This window comes from Cololabis saira, chromosome 22, assembly GCF_033807715.1.
Source record: "Cololabis saira isolate AMF1-May2022 chromosome 22, fColSai1.1, whole genome shotgun sequence".
NCBI lineage: Eukaryota > Metazoa > Chordata > Actinopteri > Beloniformes > Belonidae > Cololabis > Cololabis saira.
This window is the reverse complement of record NC_084608.1, coordinates 14,311,008-14,330,937: the sequence shown is the minus strand read 5'-3', so window position 1 is coordinate 14,330,937 and position 19,930 is coordinate 14,311,008. Positions and strand designations below refer to the sequence as shown.

The window sequence follows — 19,930 nt, the reverse complement described above, 5'->3', positions numbered from 1 at the left end:
CCCTAATTTTGATTGGTTTAGCAAACCCAAACAGTGAGGCAGGAGACAGAGAAGGACAGATAAAGAGTGTTAATAAAGAGGAAAGAGAGAGCATGTTCCCTTTCCTTCTCTTTTATTTTTGTTTTTCTGCAAGATTGATTTTCATTATCTTCAACTGAGTGGATTTGTGAGAGGTTATGTGTGTGTGTGTTTGGGTTGTGTTACAGAGGATTAAATCTGTGGGATGGTCATAAAACTTTACTGCAACTCGTTGTTTAACTAACTAATTTTGTTGTAAACCAAAAGAGGGCAGTGTTATTCCTTTTTAAATCACAAGAAGATAAAATGGTCATAGATATGTCTGAGTTACCTTGTGCTTGTTTGATTGACTTTATCAACTTCTACAGCCATAATGAGGTTACAGTCGGAGGGCTTTTGCCTTTGACCTTCGGTATCTAGTGTTTTAAAACAGAAAACAGCACGAGTGTCTCAGCCTGGTCAAATTAGATAAATCGTCTCCAAAGCCAGACATATTAAGACACATTTTGAAGGAATACAGCTAGGAAGCAGACGTTTTATTTTTCTCCAGCTGCTAGAGAAATTACGAGTTGTTATCTCTCTGGATGCTTGTGAAATGTTAAAGAACTTTTTATGACTTGAGGTAACAAAGCAACTATGACAAAATAAAAAGAGCTTATTTTTGCTGCTGGTCCTTTTTTAAATTCAACAATGAAAACCATTCAGATATTTTTCCCTGACTGTTAGGTAATAGCGTGAGACTGCCGTATAGAAACTTTGCATTCTGGATGAGGCCACATTGTTGCTACTGGCAGCGCTGTGCTGCAGCCATAGTGATGATAAATAGCTTTGTATTTTACTGGTTCATTATGGCTTCATTAGCCACTGTATTTCACTGGATAATTTCATGTAGTATTCATTGGGGAAATGAAACTTTCTTCTTTTGTTTTGCCGAATCAATAATCCTTGCCTTTTCCGTCTATTCGTATGCCTTTCATCTAATTATGTCTTTTATCCAGCTCTTCTTACCGTCTTTGAACTTGAATCCTTTTTACAGCAAACGTAGCTCCTTCATTTCTGTTACATCTGCCTTTTCCTCCACTTCTATCTCTCTGTTTTCAGTTTGCTCTGACTGCTCTGGTCCATGTTTTGACTCCGTTACCTCCTTCATACTCGTGTTTCTTAGCAGTTCTTCAGATTCAAGAACGTCGCTCTTGAAACGCCCAGCCCAAGACATTAATAGAAAGGCTTTTCAATCAATATTCACACCACTTATGTCAGTTTTAATGCACTGGTTACATAAAGACAATTAGTACATTAGTACTTGTTAAACATAATTGGCCGGGTTTCCCAGATCCAACCTCTCTTAAGGATTTAAGAGAGGTTCAAAGAAGGTTTGAACTAAGAGAGAACCCTAAGATACGGGTGTTTCCCAGATGACTTCTTAACACCGTCCTTTAGTTTCGCTCTTTCAGACGCTCTTTGGAGCAGCTGTCCGGTTCTGAAACCAAATGAATCGATGCCAGGCAAATCGATCACCGATCACTATCAGCGCATTTTCACACGCAGCACTGCTACCTAACGCACTAATTCCCTGCTGCCTGTGCGTTATAATAAAAAATTAAGATGATAAATATAATTCAATGACCCTTTTTCATCCAAACGGTGCGTTACTCCGTTATTTCTGGCTACAGTGAGGCTTTTTTTCCCCACACACGGAGACCGGGAGTAAACGGGGTGGGCGTGTGTGTGCGTTCAAAAACATGAGCCAAGAGAAGGCGAGTTTCGCAAATCGCAACGTGGAATTACAGCAAACCCTGGTTTTTCGCAGGGGTTATGTTCCAAAAAGAACCCGTGATAAGTGAAATTCTTTTTACAATTATAGAGGGCTTCAGATTGCAGAGATCATCCCCGCCTCGCACGTATTCCTCCTTTTCTGAATGATGCATCCCGACTCGCGCTGTATACAGCGCGAGTCGGCAGGTGGGTTTTTTCAAGAGAAGAAAATAGTTATGGGTCGTTGTCTTCGCTCTTTTCTCTTCTGGGCAAAAAGATTCTTTAATATAAACCGACACCATTGATTATATTTGAGACTGTAATGAACGATTCATCAAAGGATCCCGTTCTTTCAGCTGCTGCTTCCCTGTCATCACATATAGGTGCTCGGGCAGGAGGATCGGTGTCACGGCTGCCTGACAGCCCGGTCCGACAGCACGTCCAGGGGACTGAAGTGCTGACGCACGAATGCGTTCATAAAAACAGTTCTGCTTCGCGCACGGCGACGCGGTTGATTTGCAGCGAGAACATGCTGTATAGCAGCCAAATTATCAAATAAATGATATTCATGATGATCGTTTTATTTGTGCGTAAAGCATAAAGCATATACAGGAACACACTTGTTATTCCTTATTTTTCTTTTTTTTTTCCTTTGCTGTCACCAATAAATGCTAAACAATATAAATCTAAAGTATAAAATAGATCAAAATTTGTGCGGGGTGCATTGTTTTAATATCTCATTGCTTGGTGTGATATTGATTTGCCTGACGCGGCTGGATCTGTGAGTCTTTGTTCACTAAGATGGTTGTAAAGACTGGGTCAGCAGCATCTTTCATTTCCTTCTTAATGAAAGAGATACTTAAGCTAAGAGCAACTCTGGGAAACGCGATTTTCTTTCACAGGCTCCTTAAGAAGGTTTGAAAGAAGTCTTTCGCTGTTAAGAACTACTTAACTGATCTGGGAAACCCGGCCATTATCATTTTTAATTGTTTTACCTGAAAAAACGAAGCGCCTTGCCAGCCTCGATGAATAATTCATATGCTTGTATGTTTCCAACACTTGTGAACATTTCCCAGCCCCAGTGTCTGTTGAGTCTCTGCTTCTATTGTGTGATGAGGGCTGCTTTTGAGCGATGACACATTTGAACCGTGACAAACTGGGTTAACTCCCTGGTAAAGATGAACTCACAAATGGATTGAAAATTAAATACGAATGGATCTGTTGCAAAGGCATGCCATTTACAAACTTATTTTACATGTACATGAACATAACCAACTATTTGAACACAGCAGGAATTGCAGTACTCATACTGGACAAACGGTACCACATCCCAGCATGATTAATCCCTGAAGTCGGGTTAGTTTGACGAGCACGAGTGCACACTTCCATGCTCAGCGCAGCACGATTCCTGGTCTCTGACACGGCTGGAATAAGAGATGTGCTGGGACCTTGTATCGCTGCACATGTGGAAGCAATAGTTCCCCGTGATAATCACTTCATAAAAATAGCAGCATAGTACAATAATTCTAAAATATATGAGCCTGTGTGCTTCGAGTACACAAACGATTAATACAAAAGTTACACTGTTTGACAATAGTGACACTATATTGCACCTTGACCTCACTAATCTATTCTGTTACTTGGAGATTCGGAAATTATACCCTATTAGAAAGTCCTTCAACATTTAAGCAACCACATTAAGCAGCCAACAGGAACACAAAGAACTATATATATATATATATATATATATATATATATATATATATATATATATATATATATATATATATATATATATATATATATATATACAGACACCAGTTTAAACCCTTTGACAGGCTTTAGTAGGCTGAATTGATGATGTACGTGCACTCAGAACTGCCTGCAGGGAAAGAACAAGAGGCATTTGCTTATTTTAAATGCTGAAAGAAAGCCAACTGCAAATCACAACCCCCCAATAAACACAAAGCCCAACTATTGCTGTGCAATAACACTGAATACAGAGCATTTTGACATGTTTTATTGCCTATGTAAAGCAAAATGTATGTCCTGCAAGTTTCTTTCCATAGGCAGGAATAGAAACTAAAGCCCCCTCAGAGCTCATCTGTTTGGATAGCTGAGATAGATGTCACACGAGTGGAAATGTGTGTGAATGCACTTTTGTTTTAGTGTGTGTGCACGCACTTGCATGTTGACCCGGAGAAAACCCTGTGTAGCTTTTTATTTTTGCTATTTGGTTTTGTATTTATCTTTTCATATGGAGGCAGAAAGAGCCAAGTTCTGAATTATGCGCCAGCACAGCACAACCAAATGATGATAAATAGTGAAAGAGACTGTGAATGTCTTTGTGTGAAAGATCACGGCTAGTGTGAGAGTGCAAAACTGAGTTCTGGGCTTGTATAATGTGAAGTTCAATTTAACTGTTCTTCATCTATTTTCCGACGGCAGGCAGGGTATTATCCATTCGATCTCTTCTCTGTTATTCTTGCCAATTCTTTGTTGTCTGTTTCATTTGCTTTGTTAGCCTTTCACTCTACGCTTTTCTACATGGGGCGCCTGGAACAGACTGGAGTCTTTACGGATGGAAATTCCTTTCAAGCATGAGCCAAGCTCCGAGCGCCACAGCAAACCTGCTGCTATTGAAGCTGAAGGAAGATTTAAACTTCTAAAAAGTTAAGCATTTCAGCAAAAAACTGTATTAAAAAGCATGTCCTGACTATTTCTGTGTTTATTTAAAGCAGATATGGTGAGGTCAAGGGTACCTTTGACTGTAAAATCAGTAAGTTTAAAGTTTTATTTTATTTTTTAAAGTGGCTGGTTGCTTTGTGTCATAGCAAAAGAACAAATATTGATTTCAGAAAGTCATCTGACACAGTTGCAAAGCCTTATGGTAAACTTAAGAAGCAAACTTCGTGCAATTATATAGTTTCAGTCCGACAACTCACGCAGTAAGTTTGAAACACTTTATCTGTAACGCATATTTGGCGTTTAGGCTTCATTCAAGCATAGTTTATTAGAATTACACATAAATACAGGGGTGTAGGACTAAACCCCCCCCTTTGAATCGGAGCCCAAAGGGGGAAGCCGGGGTGTAGGTGGGACTCACAACGAGCTTGGTAGGTGAGACATCAGAAGGCATCTAAGAACTCATACTTCTTGCTCCTTAAATAGGCCAAAGAACAAATTGAGTAATTGGAATGAACCATTCAGAGTATCTCTGGCCGAAAAATCGATTGAATTAATTAATTTTAATGTTTTGTAGCAGGGGATTTAATAAAATAAGGAAATCAAGTTTTTGCTTAACGGTCCATTTATCGCTCCCTGGAGTTTCCATAGTGTTAGTTTCACATAGCAGTATGCTACAACATGGCTACCGGCGAGAGCAGGAACTTCATCTGTTGTTTAGAGCTGGTATGGGTTTGCTGCGATGGACGTGGAGCAAGAGACCCCACGCTGCAACATTGGCCTGAAGCACATCGCAGTCAAAGGCAGCAGCACCACAAACCCATTTTAACACCTGAAACCGAGTATCCAGCCAAATATGAAACATACCAGTTTCTTAGAGACGAACAAAACCGCAGTGACCAACAAACCGTTAGGATTTTATGAAATTGTTAAAAGTATAATGGTTGCTCTCAGCGCAGAACCACCTCCTGTTTTCATGACCAGACTGATTAGCTGAGTTCTTCTTTAGGTGAGGACGGTGAAGAGGAACGGATGTTTAAGATTGACGGGTCCCCTCCTGTTTTTCTCTGGGTTTTTCGTTGTCGTAGATCTTTGCTGGGTTTGAATGTCAGATTAGAGATAGACAACAGAAAATATATGGCTGAAAGTGTGACATGTTTAAGTTTCATTCCCTGCAGTTGGCCTCCCAGATAAGGTTCAACATCGGCTCCTATAACGGACAAAACACCTCCCTTTTTCAGTGTAAATATGACTGGATTGATGACCACAGTGTGCATGTCCTACCTACAGTATGTGGTTTGAGAAAAGTGTATCTCCAGCTGGAAAACATTGTGCATGACATAATAAAAGCTTGTATTAACATTCGATTCTGTTCACTGGTTTTCTTATGGTGCACCAGACAAACGAACACGAGGATCTTTCAAAACCTTAGCTGAAAAACAGCTAACTGTAGCCGAATCCTTTACACAAGGCGCTGTATGACAGGAAAGGGGCGCGGTTTATTAATTTGATTAAAACCTTCGCCCCAGATATGAGCTACAACCCCTGTATGTTGTTGTATTGTTTGGGTTAGACACAATGAAAAATGTAACTGCCTAGTTTTCTTCAGATTTGACTATATTGTTAATACTTTAGAAAATGGTGCTCCTCTAAAGATGAATGTTTGTCTCCCCTTTTAGACTAAAAAGTGTGACTTAAAACACAGACTTTGATTCCAAGAGGGTGTTCACTGATTTATTATGTATACCAGAAATGGGGGTTACATTTGTCTTGCTTTTGATTAAATAAAAGCAAAATTTGCTTTAAGTTGTCTGGCGTTTGTACTTATTGCTTTCCTTAATAAGTAAGGAGGGAATATCGGGAAAAATCATGAATCAAATAAAAAAGCCCTATCGCCCAGCCCTAATTCCGAGGGGTAAGAAGGCGGGCGCACGCACTGCAGAGAAATAACTCCCGGGGGTCGTATCATTTTCACAAACCAAAATCTCCAGTCGGAAAAACAGATTCCTCTGCTGGATATACAGTACCACACTTGAGTATAAATCCTGGCTAAGCCACACACTGACAATGCAGCATCTTAAGGACTCAAAACACAGCATATGACACACACCTTCCCATAAGACACACACAATCCAAACAGTCAAGCCATTGTGCATTTCTGGGACTTTTCTATCTGTCCATGGTCACATCAGCAGTCCATTTCAGGGGGTTCTGAATAAATCTTCAGGGCTGCCTCTCAAAGAAATGTTTATATATTTACATCTTACTATCGCAACTCAGAAAGGGATATGACTTTGAGTCTGCTGGGGTCACAGTAGTGTGCATTTTTTTCCTTTTACAAGATTTCCAGAGTGTATGAGCGAGTGTGCATTTCGGTGCTTTGAGCCCCTGCAATTGCAAAGCCGTGCTATTCCAGCTTAATGCTGTCATTTCATGCCCTGACTTGATTGCACCAGCAAGAGGGCAGAGATTATGTGTGTGTTTATGTGTGCATGCCAGCCATTTTGCGACTGTGTGTCTAAACGTGTGCTGCGGGGCAAAATGCAAGATGATAGCGAGGCAGAGGAGAGAGGAAATCAATGTGGGGGCATTTTGAAAGCCTTGGGTAACTTGTGCACAGACACACACATGCTCACAGCTGTGACAGGATAAATACTTGCTGTCTTTGTCTTTTGTGTGCACATCTGGCAGACAAACAGCAAACCCCTGTAGCAATTTGTTACAGTATTTGCATGTACATAACAGTCTGAGCACAAATTATTTTTCTGCAAGAAGAAATATACGCATGCAAAGGCATATCCTTAAATGTAAACGCAACTGGTATAAGAAATAAAAACCTCATGAAGCTTTTACGACACACGGGCTAAAACCCTGCCAGTCAGTGTAATGGCCCGAGGCTGCAGCCTGGAATCAAAACTCTTGTCAACTACATAAATCTTTTCTCTGGGCGGCGTTTTGACACACCAGCAGGAAATGGTCAGCACGTGGCTCTGACACCAAATGCTCAAATCCCTGTGAAACACAATCAGTAGTAATTAGTCATCAATCGACAGCCACACTGTGCCAGAAGTCCTCCTTCACAATGCAGCTCTGTGATTAATCTGAAGAGATTTTTAAACTCTTGATGAGAACGCTTCCGCTGTGGCAGCAGGGAATTTAATTTGAGCCACTGGAACAGATCACAGGAGCCTGCTGGGTGACGCGTCAATCAAGAGTCTCAGAGAGGACGTGGTGTTTCAAATGTTTGCTGCTTCTCTCCTCTGTTGCCGCATCTTCCATTTAACCTTCTAGTGTTTGACAAGTTTCTTTCAGGATATCTACTTGAATAAACGCATCTCTTTTGGGTGGTGGTATTCTGTTGCCTGAGACAAAGAAATACAGTGGAAGTATTTTAAGGGAAGTCTTTCCACCAAAGGAGCCATGGGTTGAATTGAATTTCAACCGCATCGCTTCACCTCTCGACCTGGGTCGTAATTTCTGAGAGGGACATCACTGAATACTGATTCGTCAAGTGTCCGTGTGATTGTTCTCTGCACTTCAACTGCTGATTTGCTCTTTTCCTTGTAATTTCTGTCCATCGATAGGATGTTGTGACCAAAGTCCCAGTTTTCTTTTCTACTTTTGTAATTTACAAAATTCAGAAAAAAATAACGTGACGTGGGCTGTAAAGGGCAAGAAAAGGCAGCGGCACTAAAACTAAAACCTAGAAAAAAACAGCTGGCAAGTATTAAGGTTAAGTGGCAGCACCACTTCACCAATCCCCAAAAAATGAGTGTTTACAAATGGTGAAAATGTTCTGAGCATAAAATGATGTTGACTTTCATTTCTAATAGTTATCATTCAAAGTTTCAGTGAATTGGAAGAAACCTCTGTGTGCGTGAGACAATGCTAGGAATCAATATTGGATGTTTGTGCTCTTCAGGCTCTCAGGTGCAACTGCATTAAAAGTAGGTATCAGTCTGTACTGGAAATCAGTGCATGGGCTCTGCAACACAAATCACCATCTAAAAACACAGTTCGCCGAGCTACTAAGGCTACGTTCACACTGCAGGTCTTAATGCTCAAATAAGATTATTTTTGAAATCTGATTTTCTTGTGTGGTTATTCACATTATGCAACCTTCATCACATTTAAGTGTGAATAGTTCGCAGCCCTGAAGTGACACGCATGCGAAGAGGAAACACAACCTTCCGCAGTGTGTGGTGTTTACAGAAGTAAATATGGATGCTTCACGTGTTTGTCTAGCCAGTTGGAAGTACTTGCACAGTCAGAAACAACATAATGATGCCCAACTGATGAAGGAAAGAAAGAGATTGAGATAAGGAGAGCACAAATGTTAACGATGGCCTTTTGTGCAGCAGTGGCTGCTACCTCGGTACGGTGTGGATCGCGACGTCGGGGTCTTCACTGACAGAGTTCATCCATAATTTCAGGATTTCGAGGAAGACTTTTTAATATATCTGTCAGCGCCTCTCCTCTAGACTTTCACGACAAAACACTCATCTCCTGTGATGAATCCCGTGATCGGTCTGACTGAGGTCGCGTCGACACTGATCCGATATGTATCCAATTTAGGACCACATATGAAAATGGACTGGGATGGATTTGAAGTAAATCTGATTTACGCTGTTCAAACTGTCATTAAAAAGTCAGATACGAGATACATATGGGAAAGTGAGCTGCAGTGTGAACGTAGCCTAAGAAATGCAGGTTAAAGCGCGACCATGTAAAGAAGAAGGCATATAAATATATATAAATATGATCCAGAGATGCTGCTTTCTTCCCCGGGCCAAAGCTCACTTAAAGTGGACCAAGGACAAGTATTAAACTCTCCTGTTGCTGTAAGAAATGAATTATTTTCGAGACAATCCCTGGATCCCACACCTGTTGAGGAGAGGGACCGTCTAGCTTGTTTTAGAGCAACACTATACTCTCATCCAGACAAGACATTTGTCAGGAAAGCCCTCACATCTGTCATCGAGACAATCCCAGAACACATGCTGCTTCTATTACAACAGCGTGGCTGTAGAGCAGAGGGATCTGGGTGGTGAACCAGCCTGCTTGCAGTCCAAACCTTTCAGCAGTTGAAAACATTTGAAATGCATCTCTCAAACGCTCCATCAGACAGGAATGGGTCAAGATCAGCAACTGGTCTGCTCGTACCCCAGATTTATATGAACTACACGTCATGACAAGGTGTCCCAATTTTTCTGAACATGGAGCATTTCCTCATTTGCAACATTTGATGCATTTAAATGTTCTATTGTGAATAAAATATGAGTTCTTGAGATTTGCATATCATTGTATTCTCTTTTCATTAAAATTGTACCCACTGTACCAAGGTTTTGGGAATTGGTTTGTATAAAACATGACATCCAGTATAGTAAACAAAAAGAGGAGAAAAAATGTGGAAAACAAGTGAATACTTGGCACATAGTTGTTTTGAACTAAATCTGAGAGTGTGTTTGTATACTAAGGATAGTGAAAGAGTTGATATGAAACCGCATGCTCTCTCTAGGGGAAGACTTTTGTCTTTTCATAGTGTGAAGTATGCTTTGAACATTGAAATACAAAGAGTTTACTATTCATTGACAGCACCATACCTCCGTGTCAGAGTGGGTGTACTGTACGTGTTTGCCTGCATGTGATGGAAAACGTTGTGATTTCTCCTCGGAGATTTAAATGCACCTATTCACAAAAATATTTTTCAGAGCAGAGAAGAAAAATGGGAAGAAAGAGAGAGAGAGCTGCCATATGCGAGTTAGAGTTTGAAAAAAGGGGTTATTCGGTTAAACAGAGGTTTATAATGGACATAATTATTGCACACGCCAATTACCTTAAATAAATGATTGCTCTCTCCAGCAATCACACAAGGCGTGCACCATAATCAGGAAGGCAAATGCCTGTCCAAGCCTTTATAAGCAGGCCTGTGTGTGTGACTCAGCGTTCACCCAACACCATCAGATGGACCGCAGGATTAAACCTCACACTTGACTACGTAAAGATTCAAAGTAAGAGAGAGAGAAGAAGAAAGACAAACACAAAGAAATGACTCTCAAGCATTCACGTGGTCTGTTAAAAGGCTCTTACATTTGAGCTCCAGCCGGATGAAGTCGGTGTTGCCCAGGTTTTCCAGGAAGACGCCATAGGGGGCACTTGTCTTGAAATAGAAGGAGATGTCGGCGCTGATCTCACCGTGAAAGGTGGCGAAGTGCAGGTAGGAGGACGGGGTGGTGAACGATGCAGCGTTCCAGTAGTTATCTGTGGGAAAAAAAGAGAAAAAGAAACTATGACAACCCCGAGCTACAACACTTTCCAACACCTGTTGTACCCTCTATTAACACTGTGGCAAACATTTAATAACCCATTCTGATCTGATAAGCTGCTGAATAAATTCAATGTAGAAACGGCTTCATTTCAAATAGCAATGAATGCATTTTCATTTCATTCAAGAGCTGTCAATCTATTCTGGACAAAATGTTATCTCACACCTATTATTTAATGTGCCTCATTTAATACCTTCTCCGTAAGGATGACTTCATCACCCACATTTTCATTTTCCGAAGGTTTTGACATGGACCGTAATATCCTGCAACCTCAATAACATATGATAGAGTTAATCATATAAAAACAGAAGACAAATCATCTCTTTTCTTCCGAATGAGGACTTTAAAGATGACAGTGGGGCATGGACATGATGTTGAAGGGTCTTCTCGAACAATAACATCTGTATAAGGAGGAAACCAGGGTCAGCTAATGACGACAAAGCAGCGGCACGCTAAACAGCTGCTGAAGAACTTTCAGACTGTGGTTTGACAAAGTGACTTCTCTGCTGTCTCTTGTCCCTCTCCACGTCTCTGTCTCTTTCCTTTTATTAACGGAGAGGATGGGGAAACGGGGAATAGAGGGAAGAGAAGAGGACAACCAGCGGAGGAAGCAATAAGAGGCCAGGCACAGGTGAGGGCATCGAATAGTGAAGAATGGTCTAGGAATAAAAGAGGAGAGTCACACAGAGGGCAGATGGCTGGAAAGCAAGCGGAGGCTCGTGGGTACGCGAAGGGCAAGAGGAGGAACAGTGAAGGCTGATGTGGTGTGTCAGTGGGGCGAGATCTCTTTGATGCCTCAGAGGATTGGTTTCAAGCCCACACCTGGTAAACAGCTGTGTAAAGCAGAGTCAAGTGTGTGTGTGTGTGTGTGTGTGTGTGTGTGTGCATAACTCCACTGTGTGAATATGCATGTGGCCGTGAATTTTTAAATGTTTGCATATGCTGATGCGAAAAGTGAAGAATTATTCATATCACACATTTTCTGAGCCATTGATGACATTTGTCCTGCAGTCTAAAACCCCAAAGGTTCTCAACATATCCAGAAAGAAAACAAAGACAAGCATCAAATCCTCAGAAAGGATGCATCTCAAAGCATGGGTGTTTCCAGCCATTCGTGTGAGCAAATGCTTCTAGATTTGTTGAATTTTCTAGTCAGTAAGCGCAGGCATCCAGCAGTTTTTGTGTGTCTCCTGGTTATGTGCGATAAATGTCCCCCGACGACGAGGGATGAGCCCCTCCCCTCTCCTTCCCGCTTCACATCCCCTCACCAGGGGCAAGGGCAGATAGCTGCTAAGTACACACACACACGCACACACGCACACGCACACACACACACACACACACACACACACACACACACACACACACAATAATGCAAAAACAACAGCCTGCTGATGCTGTTTTTGTGACTAACGTGTTTGAAATTGAAACACTATTTATTTTTCTAGTGGAGGCCCAGCCAATTACTAAACAAGGCTAATTCAGGACTAACGGGAGAGCGCTTGCAGAGGCCACAGAAACAAATAATGATGTGTAAACTATGATGTTCCCTCACTAATGAAAGGAAAGGCAGGGCCACATCTTTGGTGCCAGTAAAATGTGCAACCAAGTGTAAGAAGTTACTGGTGACTGCAGAATAATGTAACTCTGAATCACGAATTCAAAGTCAACATGAAAAGTGTCTAGTTTTTGTTTGGTACATATTGATCTTTACCATAGGAACTTCTAGCAAAGGAGAAACAAGAAACAGAAAAGAGACATAGAGCCTAGAAGGACACTTGGACGTAAAATAACAGCTTGGAGGGAAGAAAAGTGACAATTCAGGGAAGAACAGAAAAGTTTAGAAAGGACTTAATGGTGTGGGTACCAGAGAATAAAGAATTAGGCGATTGACAAACACCCAGTGTTGGAGAGAAAACAGTGTTTGAGGAGCAAACATGGCAGCCGAATCATGAACCTCCGATTGCCAGACTCACAGATGCAACTGTTTGTCTCGGCGCTGAGGCACATTTACCCTTCACACACTGAACCATTTAAACAAATGTTCAAAACTCTTTCATAAACTATTTCATAAGTTTCATGTACAAAAGACCTGCACTTCTATTGACATGTATATGTACAGAAGACAGCTTCTTCTGAAGCTGACCTGTCTGTTCATTCATGTTTTAGAATAACATCTTCACTGCAATAAAGCCACTTTTTGTATCTGCATTTATTGTATAAGCACATAAAAAGGGAAAGTGCGTTTCAGGGAAAATGTCTGTTGTTGATCAAGGACACTTTTTTTTTCTGTCTTCAAATCAAAAGAAACCTTCTCATCCAGTTTTCATATCATCCATGCTCACTCCCAGAATCTGTGTGAGGCACAATTGTGGACAATAAGAGTGACCAAGAGGACCTCAGGTGTACTTTGAGTTGGGCTGCAGCACGCGCTGCCTCACAGATCAGATTTTTCAATATTACGTATGTACAGATTCATGTGAAACTTTTCTCTTGTCTTAGAAAGAGCCAAATGTTTTTGGACTTCAAGCATCCTCTTCTGTGTGGCTGTTCCGAGTGTAGTGAGTATGATATAATGAAATAATGATGAAAATCCATGCTGTATGCAAACCCCCCCCCCAAAAAAAAACAACCCATGAATGTTTGAATGATAGAAGCACAAATTATTTACTGCACAATTGAATGAATGAATGAATGAATGAATGAAAACATTTGAATGAATGAATGAATGAAAAAATGTGTTGGTCACCACCAAGCATGTACACTTAGGTCACGACCAAAGGGTCAGGGCTGAAGCCTCGGCTTATGAATGCCCCCCCTTCTTACATTTCAAAATGTCTTTTGTTGGACATGTTTGATACATTTTCCTTGTAATAAATACAACAAATGAATAATAGCTAACAACAACAAAAAACATATGCACATTTACATGCATACCTATCTACTTATGACGTACCTACACATATATCCATACATGTACATACATATATACACATATATCCATACATGTACATACATATACATATATCCATACATGTACATACATATATACACATATATCCATACATGTACATACATATCTACACATATATCCATACATGTACATACATATACATATATCCATACATGTACATACATATATACACATATATCCATACATGTACATACATATCTACACATATATCCATACATGTACATACATATACATATATCTATACATGTACATACATATATACACATATATCCATACATGTACATACATATATACACATATATCCATACATGTACATACATATATAGAAGCACATTATATATCCACATACATATGTACACTACACATGCTTACACTTACAAACATGCATGTATCTGCACACACATATGTTAAAAAAATGATTATTTAAATGTTTATAAAAATAATACTCAATGTACCCACCCCTTTGTTTCCTTTCTTTATGAAATAATTAAATATCTAGTTTCATAGTTTCACCCATATAGAGCTGGGTTACACTCCAGCAGCGCACCGTGACCCTGAGCAGGAAGAGGCTGTATAGATAATGGATAGATATTTTTTATGCTCCAAGCCAGGCAGTGACTATAGCTTCCATATATATACTTTGAGGAGACTTCACATGTTGTACTATCGGGTCGTGATGTGCGACATACTGAAACTCACAATGGTTAAGGTCATTCAATCCTCTTCCTCCAGCAGTGCTGCTGAGGTGGATTCATGGTCTCATTTAACTGAGACACCACGCAAAACCCTGAAAACAGCTGCTGACATCTGCACAGTTACAAAGGGACATGCTAAAAAACAACCAAAGAAGAAAATGAAATAACACAAACAGAAGAAAAAAAGAAAAAAAAAAATCAAGCCCACTGAACTGTGGAGGCTGACATGATGTGAGGTAGAGTTCGCGGGGAAGTGGAGGCCAACTGGATGAGTCATCTGTCTGTACTTGACCAGATGGGGTCACATGCCAGCACCGGCAGATGGTAAGGATGACTGACTGCACAGTCGCAGGTCATTAACACGGACATTTTCAGGCACACAAACAAAGACAAGTGAAAACACCGAGCACAAGGATTCTCATTAGAAACACAAATAATGTACAGGGCTGGAAGGCAGAGGAGGCCACACATATTAGCACACAAACTCTTCTCTCTTTGTATCATGTAGGCTCTGTGACATTTAATATTCCCTAAATTCACCTGATCTCAGGCTTCAAGGACCAAGTTTGTTACAGAAAACACACACTGTGACATGTAATTTAACTTTTCCACTTAGTTCTTACTCTTCCAGCCCACACACTTCAAGTCAGTGTTATCAGGGAGCGCTTTCATAAAAGGGGCACAAATAGCTTTTATACAGAGTTCCCCTAGAGGCATGGCTCAGATATACAGTAACTGTTCGAAACACTTGAACCTTTATAAGGTTGCAAGTTTCTGCTCAGTACTGTATACATGGAAATACATCATCAGGGATGTATTTCTTCCTCATTTATTTCCATTAAGAGCTGTATTTCATCTCATTTGTGTAATTGAAACATCTGTGGCTTGTCATTTCATGGTCTAGGTGTAGTATATGCAGGGTAAATGTAGATTCTGAATATTTGAGTAATTAGTTTGCATCCGTCATTCGAGACCCGTTAAGTCTTTATCAATCTCTCCATGTAATTAAGCTGCTTGTCATACATTTTTAGCACTAGACCATTACAGCCCATAACCGAAGAAATGGAGGTTGGATATTACAGCAGTAGAAATAAGAACCCTTTAATTATTTTCCTTCTAATTATTTCAGTATGCCATCATTAGAAGGAGGCAGCACCTGCACATTTTCACAAATGCAATGTGCTGCTAAAATTGACACATAGGTGGTAGAGGATGCCTCGCTATAGCTGGATGTTCATGTGTAATTATCGGTAATTACTATGCCCTAATGTCGACATTAGCCCTTTGTGAAAAAAAAAATCTCAATGCATATAGAATGCACAAGCAAACGAAGCAATCCACATAAAAACAACAAAAAAATGTCAAAAGAAATGACACAAGCCATTAAAAAGTCAGATAATTAAGCATTAACTGCTAAGGGCAGTAAATTAATTTAGACCGAAGGCATTTTGCAATTACCTCTTTAACAGTGAGTAGTACCTGAAAGCAATTCTAACTAAATTACCATGTGCTCATGGGATATCTAAGGTAGCTATCGACCGCAGTTAAAGGATTTACATTTGGTTGTTTGGCAGCTGTGACAGCACAGCGCTGTAGATCTATACCACGGGTTTATTAAAGAGATAACCTTAACATGACGACTGGCCTGCAATGTCCATCTCATTAGGAATACAATATTATAAACAGGGTTTAGCCGCAAAGTGAGGATGGGGAATGACAGTGCAGAATAACTCTGTAATCAAGTGGTGATATTAAAGTAGTAAAGCAAGATTTTTATAGCCGAGGAAAGACACACACCCCATAACTTTCTAAAGAGGACCAACTTATTAATTTGAGAGTCAAAAGTTGCACATGAATCTTGAATGACAGTTTGCCGTTAAGTCAGACTCCCAAGTGATAACTCGAATGAAAGAGAAGGAGAATGAAGATGAGCTAGCGCCTGGATTGGAGAGAAACCTGGTGTATATAAAATAGTGTAATGAGATAAAGCTTAAAGTCCAGAAGAAAGTTATTTGTATTGGATTAATTTACACAGAATTTATTTTATTTGTATATACCGTGTTTTTATATACATTTTTGTTAGCCTATTGCTTTTAGATGCACTTTGGACTCTTTACAAAAACTGATGAAGATTTGGTACGTAAAGAAATTAATTAATTAATTAATTCATCCATACTTATTCCTATTTAGGGTTACAGCGATCTGCTGGAGACTATCCCAGATTTACTGCTACAACTAACATCAACAGGTTTTATATGTATTTCTGAAATAAAGTAATGGACATGAAACAATATCAAAATGTTATACTCCATATGTGCACTGTGGACTTTTATTTATCATCCAATTTGAGTCAAAAAAAGCAGAATAACCATCAAGTTGAAGACTGGAACGACAAGCAGAGAATGTTTCCTGTTGACACCGTGTATTTACCACCATCTTTGAAACATTAATATAATGTCAGAGCAGTTCAAGACTGCTGCTCAACGCTGATAAAACCCTCAGTTTATAAAGCACAGCATCATCAAAACTAAGTGTATATATGTGTGTATATATATATATACATATGTGTATATACATATGTATACATATATATATATATATCCTGTGATATCCTGTAATTGTCCATGTCTTTTGATCACTCAGGGGAAGTTAGGAGCAACAGAACATGTGAACCAGTCCACAGCCTTTTCATTTAACCCAAGGACATCATCAATGCTGCTGCTGCTGCTGCTCCTTTCAGCTGATAACTGAACACAATAATGTGAGGTTTTCCTGGCGTGGGCTGTTGCAGAAATAGTAATACTGGAAAGGTGTGTCCTAAAAGATACTGAGGCAGTATTTAGGAACCAATTAAGAATTTAGGAACAAAAGTGTCTGCATGATAAGTCAGTCAGTCACGCAGACAGGAAGTCATGGCGGGAAAGTGCAAACGTCTTGTCGAGTCAACAAGAGAAATTCACCCACTCAAAGTATTTTAGATTCTTTGCAATAGGTACATTTTCTTGCCACACATAGTTTCACACATCAATAAAGATGCACACTGAAATGTGCTCATGAACCCCCTCAATAACGGTGCTGCTGCTTTGTCTTTCTCAGTCACATAATCGTAAATCTACAAAATAACAGAAACAGAAATATTAATTTCTTTTCAGTTAAATAAATATTGACGTTTCAGTCCAAATCAATTCATCTAATCCAAACGTTCACATTTAAGGGTTTATTTCAAATGCACATGTATGCATTTATTTGAGGTCTATGTACATCATATTTGATACTGTTTGACAAATCAGTGACAAATTAGTACAGAGCCATTAATTAATTTTGAACTATGATAAGTGACCCCTTGTACGCTTTCATTCATTCCCTCAGGAGGTCCATGACATCATAATAGCAGTAGAAGCATGTAATGCTCTGCTTCATTTGCTATTTTGCATTTTACATCTCCATCAATTAAACTGTCCAAACCCTTTTAACATCAATAAATGGAACTAATTCCTCCTCGTCTGCTTGTGGCTGCGTAAACTGCCATCAAACTAGCCTTGGAAATAGGCTTCATTAATGCTGAGGCACGAATGCTCACACGCCAACACACACACACACACACACACACACACACACACACACACACACACACACACACACACACACACACACACACACACACACACACACACACACTCAAAGTTACTCTCTTAGGCTCTTGTGCCTGCCACAGACAGAGAGAGACAGAAACACACAAACACAGAAGAGTGCATGTGTGCATACACGAACACCTTCCTGAAACTTTCCCTGACTGTTCGAGACACCAGTCATTTGTGTGTAAAAACCCATTATATGGCAGCCAATCGTCATTGCTCTTAATGAGACAGAGCTCCCTCCACTGTATGAAAAGCATCAATCATACACGGAGTACCTATTCACGTGTGAACATTTTAATATACATTTAATATGCCTTAATGGGCCAATGTATAATGCATGCTCTATGTTCCAGTGTATTGGCCAACACTATGGGAGACATACCTCAAAGTCATCTTCATTTTAAACTTTGTTAATTTGGTCACTAAATATTAAAGAGAATGACTCTCTTTGTCTTGAACACAAAGACTCTGGCAGGGATAACAAAGTAAGACAAAGGGAATAAGGCTCCATCTCATAACAGAAAGATCTATCTTTGGTAATTGTGTTTGCTACGCTGCAACATGATAGAACCCAACACACACAAACAGATGTGGTGTCATGGGTCATTAAATTATGGTTTGTTTGTATGTGATGAATCTCTGTGATGGAGGGACATTAGTGACAGTGGCACCAGGTTGTTGATGAAGGGACCATAATCAGCATGACACCAGAGAGGAGGAAGGGCAGGTGTTCTGTCATGTTCGGCACCTTTGACAGAACCAGGCCACTTCCTGTCTGCTGAATGAATGGACGGATGGACCGAGGGAGGTATTCTAGCCCATATATCTTTGTAGCTTTAAATTCGGCCTCTCTGGAAGAAGAGCTCCCTCTTTTACACCTTTTAGTATGAAAAATGAGCAGTCTATAAAGGATGATTAAAATAATGGCTTTGCTGAATTGCACTGAAGATCCATGTTTGTGTTTCCTCTCCCAGGGATATTACTTTCCAAAAAATCTCTTTGGTAGTTGGTTTCCTTGCACATACAAACAGTACTTTTCATCTCTAAACGATTTTAACTTTAGCAGAAGGTCGACGCAAAGGCAAAAACACCTAATCGAGAAAATCCTATTGGCGTGCATCCTTTAATGGGTGATACTTTTTTACAAAGTTGGAATCAAACTGTGCTGGTTTCAAGCCCATGCCAGTTCGGGCATATATAAAGGTCATATTTAATAGGTATACATAGGTTTTAATGGGCCTTACAGTTGCAAAGTTGCAATAGAAAAAAAAAACACACAGTAGCCTTTAACTGTGGTCAGCATTGTAGATAAAATAAAAATAAAAAAAAGCCCACTTGAGGTGTTGTTTCCTCATAAGCCAGCAAGCCCGAGTTATCTTGACGCTGAATTTTACACAGAGGAAAGTTTTGCAGATACTGCTAAACATATTCCTTGCTTGGCTTTACACTTTTAGAGTAACTTATCCAGCTGTCATTTATGTTTATGTCGAAAAGTCCAATGAAATGTAACATTGGCTCAGCTGCCTATTTGTTAAACAAATGTTTTGCATTTGGAAAATGAAGCATGTGAGTTATGCAAACTTTGCATAGGACAAACAGAACAGAAAGTGTACAGATTATGAGCTGTGTGGTCAATATCAGTGTTTTTAGTGTCTTCCAAGTAATCAACTGACTGCACGAGCATAAAAGTGAAGAACCATAAAAGATTTACAGTAACAGTCAGCATGCAAACTGTGTGTTTTAAAGTGCTTAAAATTTGATGTGTGCTTACATGGAAAACAACAGTACAATTTTAGACACATTTACGTGGCCATGCAGACGTATACACAGAAATATAAA

General features: G+C 39.8%; 1 protein-coding gene across 2 annotated transcripts in view; it reads right to left on the bottom strand.

Annotated features, from left to right (window-relative positions):
• Nucleotides 1-19,930, bottom strand: part of cntnap2a (contactin associated protein 2a) — a 412,736-nt gene that overhangs the window by 38,054 nt on the left and 354,752 nt on the right. For both annotated transcript variants that reach the window (XM_061713895.1, XM_061713896.1), the window contains exon 18: nt 10,549-10,719. In XM_061713895.1, coding sequence (XP_061569879.1) covers nt 10,549-10,719 — 171 coding nt within the window. The remainder of the gene's footprint in view (nt 1-10,548; nt 10,720-19,930) is intronic.